The 21047-nt window shown below is 50.8% G+C and overlaps 2 protein-coding genes across 5 annotated transcripts; one reads left to right on the top strand and one right to left on the bottom strand.

Annotated features, from left to right (window-relative positions):
• The first annotated feature begins 7 nt into the window (after positions 1-7).
• On the top strand, positions 8-11797 carry LOC310753410 (armadillo repeat-containing protein 6-like). Of its 4 annotated transcripts, none has more exons than XM_083594698.1 (8): positions 8-196; positions 3638-3764; positions 3897-3979; positions 4840-5410; positions 6448-6593; positions 7806-7937; positions 9419-9592; positions 11021-11797. In XM_083594698.1, exons 2-8 carry the CDS (start codon positions 3644-3646, stop codon positions 11231-11233), a joined length of 1440 nt encoding a protein of 479 aa, XP_083450824.1. In that variant the 5' UTR covers positions 8-196; positions 3638-3643; the 3' UTR covers positions 11234-11797. The 4 variants fall into 4 exon arrangements, with proteins under 4 accessions (XP_083450824.1, XP_083450826.1, XP_083450827.1 ...); XM_083594700.1 differs by having other exon boundaries at positions 12-196; positions 9455-9592; XM_083594701.1 differs by lacking the exon at positions 8-196 and adding an exon at positions 252-451 and having other exon boundaries at positions 9455-9592.
• Positions 11798-12716: 919 nt separating this feature from the next.
• LOC310753666 (uncharacterized protein) lies at positions 12717-19033 on the bottom strand (the record flags this gene model as incomplete). The annotated part of the gene is made up of 6 exons (XM_083595026.1): positions 18874-19033; positions 17248-17340; positions 16819-16971; positions 16190-16285; positions 14942-15337; positions 12717-13013 (listed from the first exon to the last, which is right to left on the bottom strand). Exons 1-6 carry the CDS (start codon positions 18886-18888, stop codon positions 12717-12719), a joined length of 1050 nt encoding a protein of 349 aa, XP_083451152.1. The 5' UTR covers positions 18889-19033.
• Positions 19034-21047: the final 2014 nt, after the last annotated feature.

Below are 21047 nucleotides of genomic sequence, written 5' to 3'. Positions count from 1 at the left end.
GCACGCGCAGCGCCGTTAAGCTAGCCGTTAAGGGGCGGGCCGGTCGCGCTCTGCGCACGCGCAGCCTGGGGTGGCGTCACCCTTTCTCCTACGGCAGCCGCCTGGAGACAAACTTGCGCAGCGCCGGCCGCGCTAACGACCCTCGCTGCCAATGCGGAGTCTTTGACGGGACGGCGAGCGCCGAGGGACACACCAGGTGAAGTGATGCAATAATAGAATCTTGCGGGGGGGGGTTGCGCTCTGCACATGCTCAGAGCCCCGGTGTCCCCCACCCCAGTCAGGGGCGGAAGCCGTTGGTGGTGGGTGCGAGGAGGTCGGGTGGGCTCGCCTGCACTCTGCGGATGCTCAGAGGCACAGCTGCCTCTCAGGCTGCGTCTTCGGGGCTGAAGGAGGAGGAGGAGGGGGTCGTGAGGACTCGAGACTGCTTTTCGTACTGCGTTCTGATATTCAGGTTGTGCTTTGGGGGTCGTAACCAAATAATGATAATAATATATAATAATATTTGAGCCCTTGGAGGCATCTCAGCTCCAGGGGTTTGGGGAAGCAGCTGGTTATCTCACCACCTTTGAGCCCAGCTTTCAGTCCAGCTTCTAAGACTGGGAGCCTGCGGCCAAACACGGTAGACTGACGTTTATAATAAAATAAAAATAATATTTTTATTATTATTTTTGGCGTGCTCTGGTCCATGGGGTCACAAAGAGTCGGACATGACTAAATGACTAAACAACAACAACAACAAACAAACAAAAATAATAATAAACTAAAAGGAGGCATTCTGATCAATCCTTCTGTATGTTATTTCACCCCCCCTCTACTCCCCCGCACCAGTGCTGAGCCCTGACCTTGACTTTTTAAAAATAATTTATTTAATCATTTTCGTATTTTTTATACTGCTGTTCATTGCAAATCTTCCAGAGACCAACAAATCTTTAAAAATAAAATTAATGCAAAATAATCCAAATATCATAAAACAATTAACAAAAGGCAACATGGCCTAGCAGGCTACATTTTAAATTGCCATTCAAAAGCTATGGGAGCACATACAGTACGATAAAACCTTCTATTAGCAGCAAGGGGGAAACGGATCACCTTTTTAAAACTTCTGAAAAACCTCAGGCTGCAGATCTTCTGAAAAGGAAATTCATAGGGGATATTCAGGCAGGATGCAGCATTTGGAAAGGGAGCATTTTATTTTTCAGATCTGTGGTACTGATTATCCTTCCCACCTTCTGCATGAAAGAATGTCTTGTTCATGCACAATCTGAAACTGATTACTCAGCAGAAAAGACCCCCCTGCGTTCCATTGGACACTTCCAGGCAGTGTTAGAAACTCAGACATGTAAGCTAACCACCAAATCGCACCTTAAACCGAGGTTACAGTCGCCAGAACCAGAGCCAGAAAGACCAGGTTTGAAATCTGCACTTGGCCAGGTAGCTCACGGAATTACCTTGGGCCAGTCTTTCTCTCTCTCTCTTTTTTTTTTTTAATGATATTTATTCAGAGTTTCAAAAGTACAAGAAAAAGGACAAAAAATAAGAAAAAAGGAACAAATACATCACAACAAAAAAAGGAAAAAAAAGAAGAAAAAAAGAAAAAAAGACAAATCCCATATTACATCTTTTCATTTGCTTATTTCTTTGACCTCCTCACACCTCCCTTTTTGTATTCTAATTTAATTTGTTGTTTCAGCAAATTCTTTCCGTCTTTCTCAATTCTTATTTAGATAGTCTAACCTATTAGTTAACTCAACAAATCCTTTCCATCTTTTGACATATTCTGTTATTCAATTTACCTTGATTTATTTAACCTTGTCTTACCATAAAATGAAAACCTTAATGTTCAAAATTTAAAACATATTTATACATAACTCCTTATATCCTTTCTACTAAAGCCAGATAATTCCATTCCAACATTTCCCCTAATATTTCATTAGTTTTACACTAATTCCAAAAATAAAAAGAAAATTTCCTTTTATAGGCTTTTTTAAAAAAAAATTTATCCAACGTCCCTTCTTCCTGGTCTCGGGTTATGTCAGTTCTTACTGTCCATTCCATCCAGTCCATCAACCTGGTGATCTTATGTCCAAGGCCCTTAAGTCTCTTCTATGCCTCTTCTGCAGATTTTCTTCTTGTTGTTTATGCTTACACTTTTCCTTATCTTTTGTTGGTTTCTTTCTTAATTTCTTCCCTTTCTCCTTGAGGAGTAGGTCTCTGGGGGATTCCAACCGGTAGTTATATCCATCTTCCTTCATCAGACTAGCCCATTACCCACAGTCCCACTCCCCGCCATCATCATTGTAATCCAAAAAGTAACTATCCAAAAAATAGTTGTCAGCATATTTCCAAGTCCCCCCAAAGTTAAGAGCCTCCTTAACTCCAGGCTCTCCCAGGCCCACTCCAAATTCAATCTTCCAAAACAGCGGCTTATGCTCCTGCAGGGCTTCGGATCTCTCCATTTGTGTTGCTTGGGGTGCGATCGCAGCCTCCTCCATCTTCATCTGCCCTTGCACTTGCCCAGTCGAACCAGTTTCCTGAGTTGGTCGCTGCATAATTTCTATGTTTCCTGTTAATCCATATTCACTGGCTACAGCAGTCATCAAGTCCAACTTCTCCTTCATCAAACCCGTCTTCTCATGCAACTGCTCCAGCAAAGCATTTGTCTTGCAAAAAGCAGACACCAAAACTTCCTCCCAACACATTTCTATTCAAGGTCAAACGGCTGGTCCCACGATCCCAATCTCGCAGCCGTGTAAACTGCAGCAACAAATTGACAAGCTCCCTCTAGGGGACACAATTTCTATTTGTATCCATCTTTTTGAAACATGTCCAACAAAAGAAAGTTACTTTCAATTTTCAATTTTCAAATACTTTGTTTCTTTAAAATGCAGAAGGCAGCACTGAAGTCAGTTTGGTTCTCTTTTTTAACTATCTGTCAAAATGCTCCACGTACAATCGATGGACGTCTCCAGCAATTTCTGTCCTGACACCCCGTTCCCAGGTTTGAGACGATGGAAACTTATTTTCTTTTACTCCCTCTCCTGCAGGCTTAAACAGTCAGATTCCCCCCCCCCTTTTCACCTGCTTCCAAGGGGGTTTTATTAGTTGTAAATGCAGGAAATTTCAACCTTTAAGACAACTTTCCAGGCTATTAGATTGTAAGGTTTTTGCTTCAGTCTATTTACAAAAAGCGGGAGGCGGACTTCCTGTTTTGAACCTTCCCGCTTCGGAGCCTAATTCAAGTATTTCTTGATCCAATTTTCCGTTTTTACTCACGGGTACTTGTTTAGAGTCCAATTGTCAACAGGAAAAAGTCAGCGCTCTCCGGCGATGGCTGTGCGGCTTCCCTCCGTGAAAGTAGCAATCAGTTCGCAGCACCGCGCTGCTCACCCCACTTCGCTCCGGAGCCCCAAATTGGGGTTCCCCGCGAGTAGGGGAGGCGCTCCTGGTGCTCTGCCGAACCCCACGTTCCCAGGCTCCCTCCGCCTGGGATTTCTAGCTCCTTCCTTGGAGGTTTGGAAGCAGAGGTTGGGCGGCCGTCCGTCTGTCATGGATGCTTGAGGAGAGATTCCTGCATTGCAGGGGGTTGGACTAGATGTCCCTCGGGGTCCCTTCTAACTGTAAAACTCTTGTCCCACAGGTCGGAATGGCGGCCAAGCGGATCACCCAGGAGACGTTTGACGATGTTGTGCAGGAGAACATCAGCGACCTTGGCATGGATCCGGAAGAGGCCGTGATCGAAGCCGTCCAGCAGTTTGAGTCTCAAGGTGTGGTTTTTGCGAAGGGATGTTTTTAACTGGCTGGGTAGACCTGAGATGGCACAGCCTTCTCTGCTGTTCTACGAATCCCTACTGAGGACCCCTACTCATTGCCCCCACTGCTCCGTGTCTTTTCTCCAGGTGTTGACTTAAGCAACATAGTGAAGACAGCCCCCAATTCCGCCTCTGGGGATGGGCAAGAGCCACAGCATGCTGTTTTGCAGGTGAGAAGGGTGCCTGGGGCCGCCCAAGAAAGGAGGAAAGCCCCAGGGGTCGCTTTGGGAAGGGGCCGTGGCCCAGTGGCACCCCAAGGACCTCAGGCTGAATCCCGGGCATCCTGAAGTTGGGCTGGGAATGTTCCTTCTACAGTGGTACCTCTAGTGGCGGACTTAATCCGTTTTGGGGTGCGGTTTGCACCCCGTAAAGTACGCAACTAGAGCGTCTCTTCTGCGCATGCACAGGTGGCGAACCCGGAAGTAAACACTTCTGGGTTTGCTACATTCGTAAGCTGAAAGTCCGTAACAAGAGCGGAATGCAACATGAGGTGTGACTGTATTCCTCTTTAAACCAGGGCTTTAATCAAAGCCATGAGCACTAGAATCTTGGTTTATTTCTTAGGAAAGGAGCCCATCTCAGTGGGTAGGCAGCACCTGTTCTGTAATACTGAGCTCAATGGTCTGACTCAGTGTTAAGCAGATCCCTAGGGCCCTAAGCATCAGAAGGTCAAATATATAAACCAGGGTTACAGTTGGCAGAATGGAATGCCTGCTTGCCATTTGGGGGCCAGACGGCTCAAAGGTCATATTTTTAATAGGGCTTTTGGGTTCCTGAAATTCATTCTGATTGTGCCGATAAAGGATGGGGTATGTGTGTGTGAAAACAGCCCAAACCCAAGGACCCCCAGGCAGGCACCTCCAGGTGGTGGAGAGGCCAGGCGCCTTCCTGGCACCCAGGCATCTTCACCCAGCCAGGTGCAAAATGGTATCGCAGTGTTAAACACCAGCCCCGTCCTTATATCAGCCATTGTGATCTACTGGTGTGTCGCAGCTATTGCCCAGCCCTCCTCGCTCCTTTCCTTCCGCAGACGCTGGACTCCTTGCAGAAGGCGGTTGCTGATGGCGACTCGGGCGCGGTGGACGAGCTGCTGGTGAGCTTTGCGGAGCAGTGCCGGCAGGAGATGGCCGTCCGCTACTTGGCGGGGCAGAAGGGCGCTTATCCTGCCGTGCTGGCCGCCTGCCGCCTGGCTTGTGAGGAAGGCTGCTCCCTCCTCAAAGCCCTCCGCGCCCTCTCCGCCCTCCTGGACGGCCAGCCCGACTTCCTCGATGCCCCCGGGCAGGAGCTGCTTCTGCGGGTCTTGCGGGAGCGGCAGGATGATGGCGACCTGACCCTGGCCACCATCCGCTGCGTCCGGCAGGCGTCCCTCAAGCACGAGCAGAACCGGCAGGACCTGGTGAAAGGCGGCGTCCTCTCCCTGCTGGTCGGGGCCGTTGTCCGCCATGGGGACCGGGCCGATGTGGTCCGGGAGGCCTGCGCGGGGCTGCGCTTCATGACCTTCGACGATGATATCCGGGTGCCCTTTGGCCACGCCCACGAGCACGCCAAGATGATCGTGACGGAGCACGGCGGACTGAGGGTCCTCATCGAAGCCGCCAAAGGTAGGAGCATTGCCCCTTCCTCCCCACCCAGGGGAATGCAAGGAGATCAGGCCAGAGGGAGGGTGGGAATTCGATTCTAGCCTTACCGGAGGCAAGACCTCCCTCTCTCTCTTTCCAACGACAATCAAAGACAACCAAGAAGTGGTTTGGGGTGTTGTCGGCTTTTTGCCAAATCCTTTTTATTGATTTTCCAAATTCAACGCCATTTCCCCCAAAATAGGTTTCCCACACTCCACTCAAGGTTTCCTCTTGTTGCTGCTTTGTTTCCCGGGTTGTTCCCAATGCTCATTCCATTAAACTTACTTGTTCTGAACCATCGGCTCTCTGCTTGCCAATTCCTGCACGTACGATATTTTAACATTTGCAATATTGAGAATTGACTTCACGACAGAAGTACTGTTCTTGGGAGACAGAGGGCAGGCAGGTGTGGGGGACTCCCTGGTCCTGAATGGGGCAGCTGTGTTGGTGTTGACCCTGAAAGCCCTAAACGGCCTCGGCCCAGTATACCTGAAGGAACATCTCCACCCCCATTGTTCTGCCCAGACACTGAGATCTAGCGCCGAGGACCTTCTGGCGGTTCCCTCACTGCGAGAAGCCAAGTTAATGGGGAACCAGGCGGAGGGCCTTCTTGGTAGTGGCACCCGCCCTGTGGAACACCCTCCCATCAGATGTCAAGGAAATAAACAACTATCAGACGTTTAGATGACATCTGAAGGCAGCCCTGTTTAGGGAAGTTTTTAATGACTTCTGCTTGTTGTATTTTTAATCTTTGTTGGAAGCCGCCCAGAGTGGCTGGGGAAACCCAGCCAGATGGGCCAGGTATAAATAATAACTTCTTATTCTTACTCTTATTCTTATCTACAAGTGAGGTTACTCCACAAATCATCAAATCCTCAATGAATCAGTAATTGTCATTTTTCAAATTCCTTTTCTTTCCTTCTGCATGTATGAAGCCCAAAAGCTCACTTTTACTTTTCACAATCCAGGTACGATTCACAAACCATCTCGCTTTCTCTTCCTCCTTCTCCTCCTGTCAGCCTTCCCCGACGACTGCAGCGTCCTGAGGGAGATCTGTGCCACTCTGGGGCGCCTCTCTGTCCGGAACGAGTTCTGCCAGGAGATTGTGGACCTGGGCGGTTTAAACTTCATGGTGGCGCTGCTGGCTGACTGCATTGACCACCAGGTACTACGAATGTAGGTAGCTGCCATGTCCAATCATTGTGTCTGTCCAACCCAGTAGTGCCTACTCTGACTGGTAGCGGTATTCCAGGCAGGGATGGCCTGATCTGTGGATACACCATGGATCGAAATAAATCAGGATTTCGGTCCTCATTATTCTGAAGGAAGGACTGATGGACTGAAAATCTAGGCAGCATCTTCATATTGCACTGCGCCAGCAATCCATCTAGCTCAGTATTACCGACACTGGCTGGCAGCCGTTCCCCAGGGTTCCAGGGGACATTCCAGAAATGCCAGGGATTAAACTCATTTTCACACATTTCTTTAAAGTTTTTCTTGGTCTGTGTTTTGTTTGAAAGGAAGTCTGAGACCAAACTCCTCCTGGAAAAGTTGATTTCAGAATAATGATTCCAACAGGATCAGGGACTTTTGAGAGTTTTCTCACCAATGCTCCAAAACTTCCCCCCCCTTTTTTGGGGTAAAAGCAGCTAAAAGCAAAGGGATTTTCAGATACATAAAAGCCAAAAGCGTTAGGGAGGCTGTCCCAACTGCAGCGCAGACGACCATTTTCATTTCCGTGCGCTTGTGTTGGGTAATATTAGTAATGAAAAGAACACTCTATGGCCTTTTAAACTTTGCATGGGGGAGTTTTTGTTTGTTATTATAGTATTTCTTGTGTTCTTATGTTGCAAACTGCCCTGTGATCTTCAGATGGAGGGCGGTATAGAAATCTTCATCATCATCTTGGAAAGGAGTCGAAATAATAATAATAATAAATGCCCATTAGCAGCTTAGAGACCAGCTAAGTTTGTTCTGGGTAGAAGCTTTTGTGTGCATGCACACTTCTTCAGATACACCTGAGTTGGTCTCTAAGGTGTTACTGGACAATTTTTTATTCCGACTGCATCAGACCACCTGCCTGAATCTAGACTCCTGGGAAGCAGATGCTCTGCCTTGAAGCTACAGCCGCTCCCCTCAAAAAAAGAATAGTATTTGTTTTTCCAGGATCTTAGTGTTTGTTTCTCCACCCCAGATCTAAACTTTAGCTGACTTGGTGGGCTAGCCGTTTGTCCTGGATGCTGGCGCTGAGATTCCTGCATTGCAGCGGGTGGGACTAGAGGACCCCCAGGGTCCCTTCCAACTCTGTGTCTGTGTGGCTTTCTTTTCAAACCTGTTCTCACGCCTTGAGTCTTTGCCCTTCCGCTGCGGATTGTAGGACCTGGTGAAGCAGGTGATGAGTGCCATCCAGGCGATCGCAGGTAACGACGATGTGAAGGACGCCATCGTCAATGCCGGAGGGACAGACCTCATCGTGCTGGCCATGACTCGGCACCTCGGCAGCCCTTTGGTGAGTGGGTGTCGGTAGAGGAAGCTTCCATTTATTGGCTGGTCTGTTGCATTTATCCCGCCTCTTCCTCCAAGGAGCTTGAAGGCATCTCTCTTTAGGGCAGCGGGGTGTCAGCAGTGGCTGCCTAGAGGACTCCCAAGAAGAGGGGAGAGGAGACTGAGAGAACACCCCCACAAGGGAAAGTGCTCAAAAAGGGATGAGGGGCTGCTGGTTCACCAGGAAAGGGGTGAGCTAACTGGGCTCCTGAGCCCCACAGGGGTGCCGCAGAAAGAATGTAGTTGGTCAAGGGAGTCATGGACTCAAAAATGTTGAAAACCTCTGGGTTAGAGGGTCAGTATAGGACCCAAGAGACCCCTCCCAGTTAGGCCATGAAGCTCACTCAGTGACTACTCTTCTTCTTCTTCAGTGATCACTCGTAGTCGAGTAAGATTGTCTTCCATAAACACAGTTTTAAATGTGAGTTTGTGAGTTACTGTGGAGGCCAATTCTAGATCCACACGTCCTTCCACAGTGGGGACATACTGTAGGTTTCCAGGCAGGAGTTGATCACGGTGAGGGTTTGCCTTCCTCTTCGCATGTTTCTCCCTTTTGTCCTGAATCCAAGCATCTTCAAAGCCCATGACACCTTTGGAAAGGCTGTTCTCCAATTACAACGCTCGCAGGCCAATGTTTCCCAGTTGTCTGTGTTTATAGTGTGGCATAGTGTGTATAGTGAGAGCCAGTGTGGTATAGTGGTTAAGAGCGGTAGTCTCGTAATCTGGGGAACTGGGTTCGCCTCTCTGCTCCTCCACCTGCAGCTGCTGGGTGACCTTGGGCCAGTCACACTTCTTTGAAGTCTCTCAGCCCCACTCACCTCACAGAGTGTTTGTTGTGGGGGAGGAAGGGAAAGGAGAATGTTAGCCACTTTGAGACTCCTTAAAGGGAGTGAAAGGCGGGATATCAAATCCAAACCGATGCCTCCCAGAGGCCCCTTTCCCCTGGGAAGCCTATAGCCAGGCTGCTGCAACAAACAGCTGTGCAAGCCTTTGGGAGGCAAGAGGGCATCAGAGGAGGGAGGGAAGGAAAGAGGGACAGGGGCCAGTGCTGCCCGCTGCACCCCTGATCACCCTTCAAGGCACCCCAGGGTGCCACAGCACACTGGTTGAAAAGCACTGCTTTAACCGCTCCACCACATTGGCTCTCCTTGGTTGCTCCCAGTTCCTTTGCTGTCGTTGAACCCCCTCCCTCATCTTTTGCCCCCATCCCCTGGATCAGCCCCCTCCAGAAGAAAGAGGGTGCGTGCACGCTCTGCCCTGTTCCAAGGGATCATAGAATTGTAGAGTTGGAAGGGGCAGCCTGCAAATTTAATAAACAAATAAATGTTACGCTATATTAAAAGCAGTTGAAAAGAACTTAAACTTGCAGAAATAATATTACTGTACGATAAAATGCAAGAGTGGCGTCAAGCTTGCTATATAATAAAAATGCAAGTGTGTCGTCAGTCGGTTGAACATGGCTGCCTGCGTTTCCGCCCTCAGGTGTGTGAGCAGAGTTGTGTGGCCTTGTGCATGCTGGCGCTGCGGAAGCCCGAGAACTGCCGGGTCATCATGGAAGGGGGCGGGGCCTTGGCAGCGCTGCAGGCCATGAAGATGCACCCCAAGGAAGCTGGCGTGCAGGTAACAGTTTTGCGCTGTAAGAGACAGGAGTCGCTCTTTCACCCACCCTCTGCCCTGGCGTAACCACAATTACCTCTGAAGGTATCAAGCCTGCTTTCCCGCAAGGGTATAAAATGGGCTGCATCTGGTGTTGGAACTACTGTTTCTGGGGGACAGGGGGCAGGCAGGTGTGGGGTAACTGGTCCTGAATGGGGTAACTGACCCCGAAGAACCAGGTGCGCAGCCTGGGAGTCATTTTGGACTCACAGGTGTCCATGGAGGCGCAGGTCAGTTCTGTGTCCAGGGCAGCTGTCTCCCAGCTCCACCTGGTACGCAGGCTGAGACCCTCCCTGCCCACAGACTGTGTCGCCAGAGTGGCACATGTTCTGGTTATCTCCCACTTGGACTACTGCAATGCGCTCTATGTGGGGCTACCTTTAAAGGTGACCCGGAAACTACAACTAATCCAGAATTTGGCAGCTAGACTGGTGACTGGGAGTGGCCATCAAGATTGTATTACACCTGTCCTGAAAGACCTACATTGGCTCCCAGTACGTTTCCAAGCACAATTCAAAGTGTTGGTGCTGACCTTGAAAGCCCTAAACGGCTTCAGCACAGGGAACCAGGCAAAGGGCCTTCTTGGTGGTGGCACCCCCCATGTGGAACACCCTCCCATCAGGCGTCAAGGAGATAAACTACTACCTGACTTTTAGAAGACATCTGAAGGCAGCCCTGTATAGGGAAGCTTTTTATGTTTGACGTTCTATTTTGTTTTTATGTGTGTTGGAAGCCACCCAAAGCGACTGGGGAAACCCAGCCAGAGAGGCGGGTATAAACAATAAAATTGTTGTTATTAGTAGTATTAGTCCTACTCAGAGAAGGCCCACTGAAATTAACAGAAACATCTTAACATCATACTGGAAAACCACACAATGAATCCCTAGAGTGCAATATTATATACTATTTTTTACACACTGTTGATTTTATTGTCATTATGAACATTATAATTTTGTAATTAATTTACACTTTAATTAAGTGTAAACCACTTAGGAAGTGTATCAATGTTGTTTAAGGTGCCATATATTTTGGAGAGCTGTTTCTCTCCTCGCCCCTTACATTTGGACATCTCTTAAGGTATCATAGGCAACATCTGTATGATGGTTTCTGAGATCAAGGAGCAGTTTTCTGCCTGCGTAGGGTACAAGTTTTGACTCAAGATGGCGAGCAGAACCTTTCAAAATGGTGCTGATTTTATTCAAAAATTGCATAGTGGTCCTTGAGATCAAGGCGCAGGTTTTGGCCTAAGTTCGGATGCGACATTTTGAATCATTTTGAATCGAAACAGCACTGATATTTTTGTTGTTGCTTGTCAGAGTTCCCAGGCGACGCTGGGCACTTTCTTCTGCTAACGAAGTGAATCGTTTGCCATTTTTCTCTTTCTCGGTCCAGAAACAAGCCTGCATGCTGATCCGCAACCTCGTCTCCCACACTCGGGATTTCTCCCAGCTCATTCTGGAAATGGGCGCCGAGGACTTGATTGCCGAGGCCCGGGCCGCCCACCGGACGTGCGAGGACGTGGCCAAGGCCGCCTTGAGGGACCTGGGCTGCCAGGTGGAGCTGAGGGAGCTCTGGACGGGCCAGAAGGGCAGCCTGGCGCGCTGACACCCGGAGACGCCGGGAAACGGGGGGTTGGAAGCGGTGGGGATGAGCGGAGAGCAAGATGGACTTGCAGACGGGAATAAACGCAGCCCAAGGGAGAAGGAGGGTGTTGGCCTTGGCTGCCATTAGCTGCACAGGCCCCGGAAATTCACCGGTGCTCCGCCATTTAGTTTTCTGCGCCAAGTCTTCTGTGCAGTTTATGTTGTTATTTTGAAGATCTGCTGCTTCAAGAACTTGACTGGCCGACCCTAGAAAGTGGAATGGCGCCTGCGGAGAAAGCTGCTCTTTCTATAAAAGTGGCCAAGAGCAAAAAGCAGCAACAATGGGGGGGGGGGAAGGCTGGCAGGCCGCTTGTTCCATTTACAGCTGTATTTTGGCCCTACCCTGGCTCTCCATATTGCCAGGTCAGGGCTGGGCCTGGCAGGCTTCTCCACCTTCAAGTAGGCAACCACTGCTCCCTGCTGTCCTCCATTCTTCTTCCAGATGTGCCATCCTCTTTCCCCTGGCCGTTCCTTTTCCTCTTGTGTCATCATGCTGCTGGTTTAAAGCAATCCTGTGCCTGTCTCATTATTGTTCTCTACGGTTCTCCTCTTTGGTCTCATGATAGTTACAAGAAAGGAGATTCCGACTAAACATTAGGAGTAACTTTCTGTTGTTGGCAACAGAAGGCCTAAGTAGATCCCTGATGGATCAGGACAAGCAAACATTGGCCCAGCATCCTGGCCTTGCCTTACAAATCGGCAAGGCTCTCCACCTGCGATCCCAGCAACGGGTATTTAGGAGCTTGCTGCCTCCAGTGGTGGAGGAGGGAGAGCAAGGGTGTGTTTCAGCCTTGAAGGGAGAGATGCCAAGAGGCACAGGTGAGTCAGGCTGGTGAAGGAGCCAGGATGTTGCCCCTCTCCCCTGGTCTCCCAGCACTAGAAGAGGTATGAAGAGGGAGAGGCAGAGGCACCGGCAGAGTCTCAGGTTGCTTGGGAAGGCCCCATGGGAGAAGGAGACAATGGGCAGCTGTGGGAAGGGGCCACCTTTAGTCTCTGCCTCCTTGGGGCAAGATCGGCCGAGAAGAATTGCTTGGCCCATTGGACCTGGCACCCTTGAGGAAGCCGTTTCTTCCAATAAACACTTCATTTACTCTGCGCGGTTTATTGCTGGCTGGCTCCTTGAGCACCACCCTCCTCCCGTGCCGTGAAAATCCTAAATTGCTCCCCATGGTACCTCCCCAAAGGGGGGGGAGGCCAAGTCTGTACACTGGAAGAGGCGTAGTATAAAAAGGGTTGCAATCGCAGGGTCATCCCAGCCACTGCTCCAACCACCCGTGATGCCCATGTGGCGATGTGAAACGACTCTCATGTTTTGGTTCTGTGTTGTGAGCCAAGAAGAAAGCGGGAATTTTAATGGAAATGGTTGGCTTCTGCAAAATACCCTGCAACACACCCCAACCGGGCCCCCAAGGTCTGAATCCTCTCCAAAGCGGGGTGCGCCAGAGTCACATCGACTGGGGGTGGATGCGACTGCGGTACTGGGCAATCCACCGCCCCAGCCGCCTGGCCAGCGGCCTCCCCACTTGCGCCCCGCTGCTGGTACTGGGTTGTGGTGGAGGCTGCGGCGACGGCGCTTTCCTGAAGATCTTCCAGACCCAGGAGACCAGGAATTGGAGGCTGAGGCGTGAGGGGGTCGTGCGGGGCTCTGAGGGGGTGCTGTGACTCTCCTTGACTGAGGGGCGACTCCCAGCAGAAGGGCACTGCTGGGGACTTGTTCTTCCTCCTTGCGTCTCTAGCCTGACCTGCGAGAAAAGCAAACAAGTTACCTCTAGCCCAAGGGATTCTGGGAAACTGGTTACTAGTCAGATGGTCCTGAGTAGGGTAACTGTGGCCCCAAAGGAGCAGGTGCACAGCCTGGGGGTCCTTTTGGACTCTCAGCTGTCCATGGAGGCGCAGGTCAATTCTGTGTCCAGGGCTACCAGCTCCATCTGAGACCCTCCCTGCCTGCTCCCTGTCTCGCCAGAGGTCCATGCCCTGGTTACTTCCCGCTTGGACTACTGCAATGGAAGGTGACTTGCAAACAACTAACCTTGAATGCGGCAACTAGACTAGTGGCTGGGACCACATAACATCGGTCCTGAAAGACCTACACTGGCTTCCAGTACGTTTCCAAGCACAATTCAAAGGCCTGGTGCTGACCTTTAAAGCCCTAAACGGCCTCGGCCCTGTATACCCGAAGCAGCATCTCCCCATCGTTCAGCCCAGCCACTGAGGTCCAGCTCTGAGGGTCTTCTGCTGGTTCCCTCCCTGCGAGAAGTGAGGTTACAGGGAACCAGGCTCAGAGCCTTCTCGGTAATGGCACCCAGCCCGTCAGATGTCAAGGAAATAAACATCTACCTGACTTTCAGAAGACATGTTTGACGTTTTATTATGTTTTCATATGTGTTGGGAGCCACCCACTCAGATGGGCGGCCTCTACATAATCAATTATTACGATTCCTGGCTTGAGGTCAGGAGGGCCTATGGCTGGGCTGCCCACAGGCAGGGCTGGATGCTGCAGAACTGCAGAGCCTCCTTAATGTGGATGGTTGCAGGGGCTTCCCCTCCCTGTATCAGCTGCGACCTCGCCAGCCAGCGCAGAGCAGTGGGCACCTGTCCGATTCTGAGAGCCAAGAGGGCTGGTGGGAGGCTCCAGCTGGGGAGCCCCTCCCCGAGGGAGACCCCCGAGGAGGCAGGCCCAGAGCCAGGGGACTGGTGGTGGGACACGGAGGAGGAGAGGTCAGAGGAATGAGAGGAGGAGCCGGACACTGACGGGGCAGCAGGGTTTAGTGCGCAGGGAGAGCCTGAGACAGGGAGCAATGCAGAAGAGCCTCCCTTTCCGGCTGCTCCAAGCTCCCCTGCCCTGGGTCTCTGAGGATGCACAGAGAAATGGAAAGGGATGGACTGTGCGCAGACACACTTTGAGATTGCTAGGGAAACATCTGGGAGAGGAGAAGCCTTAGAGAGTTGGAAGGCAGGGACCTTCAGTCCTGGCAATGGCTCCAGAGGGGCAAGACCTGCTGTTAAGGCTTGCTAAGACCACTAGGTCGAGTTGTCTGTTTATTTCCCTGAGTGAAGAGTCAGTTTCACTGACAACAGAGCCTTGCTCGCCTGCGCCTGACCCCAGGGCTCTGGAAGGAGCTGCTCTGCAGGGAGCAGGAGATCTCTGAGGATCCACACAGCTCAGGTGTGGCGAACTAACAGCTGCTCCCACAAAGCACCTGCACACCTGGGGGCGACCTTGGAACTCGTCCCATGCAAAGCCATGGCACTCGACCGCTGCGCCACAAGCCCTGCTGCAGACTCTCCCAGCGCCCCTTTTTCCCAGGGACAGACCCAGATTTACAGAAGCCGCCCCACTTTTCTATGTGATCCCAGAATGTCCCGCTTTGGGAATTAGGACGTCCTGTTTTCATCGGGGAAATGCATGGAGTCATGTGAACCCCGAGCAAAGGAGAGAAGTAACAACCTTTTGAGGACATCTGAAGGCAGCCCTGCAGAGGGAAGTTTTTCAGTGCTCTTTATATATGCTGGAAGCTGTCTAGAGTGGCTGGGGCAAGCCAGTTAGATGTGCAGGGTATAATAATAAAATTATTATTATTGAATCATACGTCCCTATTGCCATTGAATTAAATTGGGAGGGTATGCTTGCTGGGCACTGTCCAGAATTTGAACTCACATCGCGCCCCGCCTGCTCTGGGTTGGGGGGCAGGGAGCGCTGGTCTTGCAGCCGCGCCTTCAGCCCCCCTTCTGTGGCCTCCTTCTCCGGGGCCCCTCGGTTTTTCCTCTTTTGAGGGCATTTCCTGCTCACACTGGCCGCTGGCAGGGGCGATGGGGGGCTGTGGGGGGCTCCCTGCCCCTTGGTGGGAGGGATCTTCTTCCTGCCCGCTCGGGGGGCCCCACTCTCTCTGTCCGCGGGGGGCTGGTAGCGGGGGAACTCCTCGTAGGTCCGGTAGCAGGGGAAGTAGCCTGTGGAGGCGCAGGAGTCGCCCAGGAGCGTTTCCTCGTCATCGGCCAGGTAGTAAGCCTCGTGATCCGCCGTGGCCCTTTCAGGTTGGTCTGGCTTAGCATTGTCATAAGGAAGGACCTTTAATTTTTCAGAGAAGAAAGAAAACAAGGCTGCAATCTAATGAAGTGAAACTGCGTTGCACTGGAGTGTTAGATCTGTAGGATTGCAGGGTTGGTTTGGGTGAATTGAGACCCTCCAAGAGTCCGTATTTTCCCAGGACACTCCCAGATTTACAGAAGCAGTTCTAGAATGGAACGCCCTGCTTTTCCTGAGGTTTCATGATTTCTGACCTGGCAATATATTGCAAATCATGAGCTGTGTGTTCGTGTGCTATGCAAAAATCCCAGCCTGGGGAAAACCAGCCAAGGGCTCTACACAGCTGCAACTTTATTTCAGACATCGAGGTACAGGGGGACATTGCAGTGTTTAGCTGGTGATATTTCAGGACGTTGAAAAGCATATCTTGCCTGGAACCCCTGGAGACTGGGGCATGTGCACCCGTGTCTCTGCATTAATGGGTGGATGGGTGGAAACCATCACTGCCAAGCAAGAAGTGAAATCATGCTCCATTGTTTGACCTTGTGAGTAGCAACCCTGTACTATCCTGGTTCTCAGCCCCTCTACTGTGGAGTGGTGGGTTGTGTTGCTATTCAAATTTCAGCCCTTGTTCCTAAATCTATCCCTTTGGCCATCCAGATGTTGAAAAACTACAACTCCCAGCGAGCATGCAGTTACTACGGGAGTTGCAGTTCAGTCCAGCAACATCTGGAGGGCCACATCTTCCCAGTCCCGTTCCATAGAAATTTGCGCACCCTTTTTTGGGAGTTGTGTTCAAGGGCGCCCACTCCAACTTAGGGCCACCCAATCCTGCCATCTCACCAGTTCTGGTGGCAGGCAGTTCCTAGGACTCAATTACTATGTGCTTCTGACCTCTTTGACTCTGGGCTCCGGGGGGTCTTCTTTGTTGTTGTCAGGTGGGGGCCACAGCTGCTCTTGCAGTAACCCCTTTTCTTCCTTTTCCTGCAGCTGTGGGACAAATTCCAAACAAAAATAGCAATATGAAGAAGTTTGAAGAACAGTGATATAAGAATGCTAAGGTCTCAAATATAAAATACCTGTCCATAAATGTACAAGGCAAACACAAACATAAGTATATAAACCACCTGTCTGAAATAGTAGAGGAGAGCAATCCTGAAACCATTTTGACTCTCTCAGGGACCTCAAATATTCCTCTGCAGTGAGGAAGGAAATGGGAGTATTTGCCATTACCAAAGAATGGCCAGGCTGCCCAGGCAAAGCAATCAGTGACCATTAACAGGTATCCTGACAGACAGGATGTCTGCTGGAGACCGCCTCCTTCTGTGATGTATGTCCTTGGGGGGGGGGGTCTTGGGCTACAGGGTGGGCAATTTCAAAAGTCTATATAAGGGCTTGCACACCATGTTCTGGGTTCTCCTTCCTCCCCGTGTGGGGAGTGTGAGGACCTTGTTGCAACAGTTGTGGGGTTGATACGCCCCCCTCCCCTTCTGCCAATTGCTCCTTGGGCCACTGCCACCTACCCATCGAAAATCCAGCAAATCTGTGCCCTGTGGTCTGGGGGTCTCTTTCTTGCCCTCGCCTTCTCCCTCCAGGGGGCTGCCCGGGTCTTCCTTGGGCTCTTCCTCCTTGCTAGCCGCTTTGTGACAAGGTTCTTGGCCCCCAGATGCCGACTGCTGGCAGAGACAGGACCCCCAAGGTGGTGGGTGGGGTGGGGGGAAGTGAAGAAAAAGAGAGCAGCCCAGAATGAGACAGGCAAGAACCCAGAAGCCAGACTCTCCTGCCTGCATTGATTTGCTTGCCAGGGAAGCCCTCCAGCCCTGGCGCTATGGGGGCTGGTCCATCAGGACGAGTGGGGCAGCAAGCACAGCCTGCCCCCAGCAGCCCCCTGCCTGCCTGCCCCCTTGCTCGCGACCGGTCCAGATGGTGGCCCTCCTCTCTCTGCCACGTACCTCTTTGATGTCTTCAGAGCCCCCCAGGGTTTCTAAGCTCAGGGGGCTCCTCCTGCACACATCCTCGGAATCCCCAATGTCTGTTTCGGGGAACTGTGGAGGAAGAGGGAGAAGGATGAGGGGAGAGAATGCGCGGCATCTGCCACACAAGCAGGTCTCTGCCCCAAGGAAGCTACAGTAGGAGGCTGACAGGAGGGAGGGTGTCAGCATGAGGAAGAGGCAGAGGCAAAAGCCTTTCCAGGAATGTAATCCTGGGGCTCTGGCTTGTATCAGCCATGCTCAGAGTAGGCCCATTGAAATGAATGAGAAGGAATAACTCCGGCCCATGACTCTGAATGGGTCTACGCTGGGTGGAAGCTATTGGGATCGAAGCCACGTGGAACAAGGGGGTTTCAAGAAAGAATGATTGTAGCAGAGGGAGAAAGAGAATTATTATTTAGTGATTCGTGTTGTTACCGGAATTTTTGAGAAGGTTGGGGGGTTGTTTCCAGTTAAACGGGACACTGCACCCCAGATCATGCCCCAAACAGACCCCATTCAATTTTGTAAATATCCCCATAAAACCCACCATAGTTTTGCTGTATTGTATCTTTTTCAGGGTTACATAGTATTCACCTTCCCTTGTAGCACAAAACCTTCAGAAAATTCACATAAAATCACTCCAGCGTTGGATTCACGCCATTCCAATTTTGTTCTGTTCAGGAAGGAAATGGCTACCAAGGGGGAATCTTGGGACATGAGTGAAGGCAGCCAAACTCCCTAAAGCATGAGCCCAGCAGCCCTCTGCCTAGGTGATAATCTCTGGCATCCTGACACCTGGGTGCCAGACAGGTAGCCATTCCAGGGGTAATAGTAAACCCAACTTCAATTCATTAGGATCTTGGTCAAGACAAAAGGGGTGTGATTAACTCAGGCATAGGCAAACTTGGCCCTCCAGCTGTTTTGGGACTGCAGTTCCCTTCATCCCTGACCACTGGTCCTGTTAGCTAGGGATCATGGGAGTTGTAGTCCTAAAAACATCTGGAGGGCCGAGTTTGCCTATGCCTGGATTAACTGGACCAGGAGAACAGGAACATGTACATACTCATCTTTTGTGTTACTTAATGGGTGTGAGCTGGAGGTCAAGGGAGGGATGAGAACAAACCTGGTGAACAGGTTTCTGCCAGAAGACCCCTCCCAGATTATGACATAGCTGTCATGTATATATGATATATGTGTGATGCTACACTAAGGTGTTGTCTGTAAAAAGGGAAACATATATATAAAAAGGGAGCCATCCTTTGTTCAGGGCTTCTTCCTGCTTCTTCTCTGGGGTGGGTGTGGAAGTCCTGTTGCACCAGCCTTTTGAATAAAGACCAGGCCTACAGGCTGCTGTTTTGCTCCAATACTCTTGGCTGGTGTCTTTGTTTGGCAATCCAAGTGAGCCCAAGGATTTTCCTTTAACAGTGTGCCATAAGCAGCTCTTTCCAAAATACCAAAACCAGTAACATGAACATTAAAATGCAAAATAAAAAACACAATAACAAATTAGAACCCAAGGCACCCATAACTGAAACACCAGAATAAAATAAGGACTCAAAACACCCTTAGCAATTTCCCGTTAGCAATGGAGATTGGTCCCCTCACCAGTTTCCCAGCCATTGATCTTGAGACTTAGCTGATGGTCACGCTGTCTTTCTCGTTTTCTAATATGTGGTGATTTTTTTTTAAGCAACCCCCAGCGTTAGTTCTGATTCTGATTCTGTCCCAGCCAAGCCAAGCCACCCACAGGCTGCTGACCCAAGGCTGGGGGTGGTGGTGGCCCTCAACTGCAAAGTGAGGTTGGGGTTTTGAGCTGATGTCACAAATGGGTTGCATATCTGTCCTTGGGCGGAGAGTCCATCCATTCTATTCTACATCAGGAAGATTTTCCTGCATTTGATCTCCCACATCAACAGAATTCAAGTGTCCCAATCAAGGGAAGACATAGGACCACTTTATCCTGCCTTGGTAAGACCACACCTGGGATACTCGGTCCAGTTCTGGGCACCACAATTTGAGAAGGATGTTGACCAGCTGGAAGGAGTGCAGAGGAGGGGGACGAAAGTGATCAAGGGTCTGGAAACCAAGCCTGATGAGGAATGGTTGAAGGAGCTGGGTATGTTTAGCCTGGAAAGAGGAGATATGAAAGCCATCTTCCAATATCTCAAGGGCTGTCACATGGAAGATGGAACAAGCTTGTTTTCTATGGCCATTTATGTATTATTTTATTTGGACCGGTTATGTTGTGCGGATGCCTGATTATTGTCTTCCAAAGCAACTACTCTATTCCCAACTCAAGAATGGTAATTATAATGCCGGTGGACAACAAAAGAGGTTTAAAGACGCTTTGAAGGTAAATCTAAAAAATGCAGTATAAGCATGGAAAATTGGGAAACACTGGCCTGTGAGTGCTCCAACTGGAGAACAGCCTCAACCGAAGGCGTCACAGACTTTGAAGCAGAAACTCAGGGCGAAAGGGAGAGACGTCCTAAGAGAAAGGCTTGTTTGGCAAGTCCTCTCCATGATCAGCTCCTCCCAGAAACCTCTGTCCCCACTGTGGAAGGACGTGGGGATCCAGAACTGGCCTCCACAGTCACTTAGGGACTCACCGTTAAGACCGTATTCATGGAAGACAATCTTACTTGGTTACAAGTGGTCACCAAAGGAAGAATTTAATTTTATTTTAATTTTAAGAAGCGGATCTTTAAACGCATGTTGGGAGACTAACCGAGTTGCACCCCTCTTCACAGATGCAGTCTTCAAAGCTGCATTACTCCCGCTTTCAGCCTTCCTCCAGCTGAGACTCCAGGGCAGTCAGGAGCCTTCCTGGAGGCTGGAGCGGAGATTCCCGCCTCGCAGGGCTGGATGACCCCTGGGGGTCCCTTCCAACTGCACAGTTCTTTGGAAAGCAGCTTTTCCTCGGTTCTATTGAAAAGGAAGCAATCACTACTACTGCTGCTTATTATTATTAATTAAATTTGCAGACCGCCCTTCATCCGTAGAGCTCAGGGCGGTTTACAACATGGAATTACAACAGTGGGATTTACTAATGATTCCTTCACTTGGAGCAGAAAGAAAAAGAAGCGCCAGAAGAGAGAGAAGGTGACACGCACGTTGTGCGCCTGCGCATAGCTGGGGCCGGTGGGCGGGGAAACGCCTGCAAGGGGCGGGGCTTGTGGCTGTTTCTTTTGCGCGTGCGCACAGGAGGGAGGGCGGAGGCGCGAGGGCTGTGAAAAAGGGCGGGGCTTGGATAGAAAGCCGCTGCGCACGCGCGCAGTAGAATCTCCACGCGCGTGCGTAGTGGCAGCCCCCTCTTCCCGGCCTGCTTTGGGGCCTGCGTGTTGCTGGGGAGATTCTGTACTAATTTAGATAAGGGGGAACTCCGCCCCTCCTTTTTCTTATTCGGCCTTCGGTAAGTGAAAGCTCTGAGGGGGAAAGAAAAGGGGGAGTGGGGGGGGGAGGAAGGCCGGAGGTTGCCAACTGACCTGGAGGCAGCCTCCTCTTCTGCCTTGGAGCAGCCGGTTTGCTGCCCAGGCGAGCAGCCAGCGCGGCTTTCACTTTCCAGGGCCCGGCAGTGAAAATCACTGTTAGCAGCCTGCGTGCCTGCCTCCTTTCAGCGGCGCGAAGGGAGAGCCTGGTAAGTTGGCAACCTCTGTCCAAAGACCCCGAGGTTCCTCCTGCCCTCCAGGCGCCTTCCGACTTGGATAACCTTTCCTGCTACCACCACTGCTAACTGGTTTTGGTGCTGGGCAAAGGGCTCTCTCCCCATTATTTGAGGA

The sequence above is a fragment of the Podarcis filfolensis genome (assembly GCF_964270895.1).
Source record: "Podarcis filfolensis genome assembly, chromosome: 18".
Classification (NCBI taxonomy): domain Eukaryota; kingdom Metazoa; phylum Chordata; class Lepidosauria; order Squamata; family Lacertidae; genus Podarcis; species Podarcis filfolensis.
The sequence above is the reverse complement of the archived record's forward strand: the minus strand, read 5'-3'. Positions and strand labels throughout refer to the sequence as shown.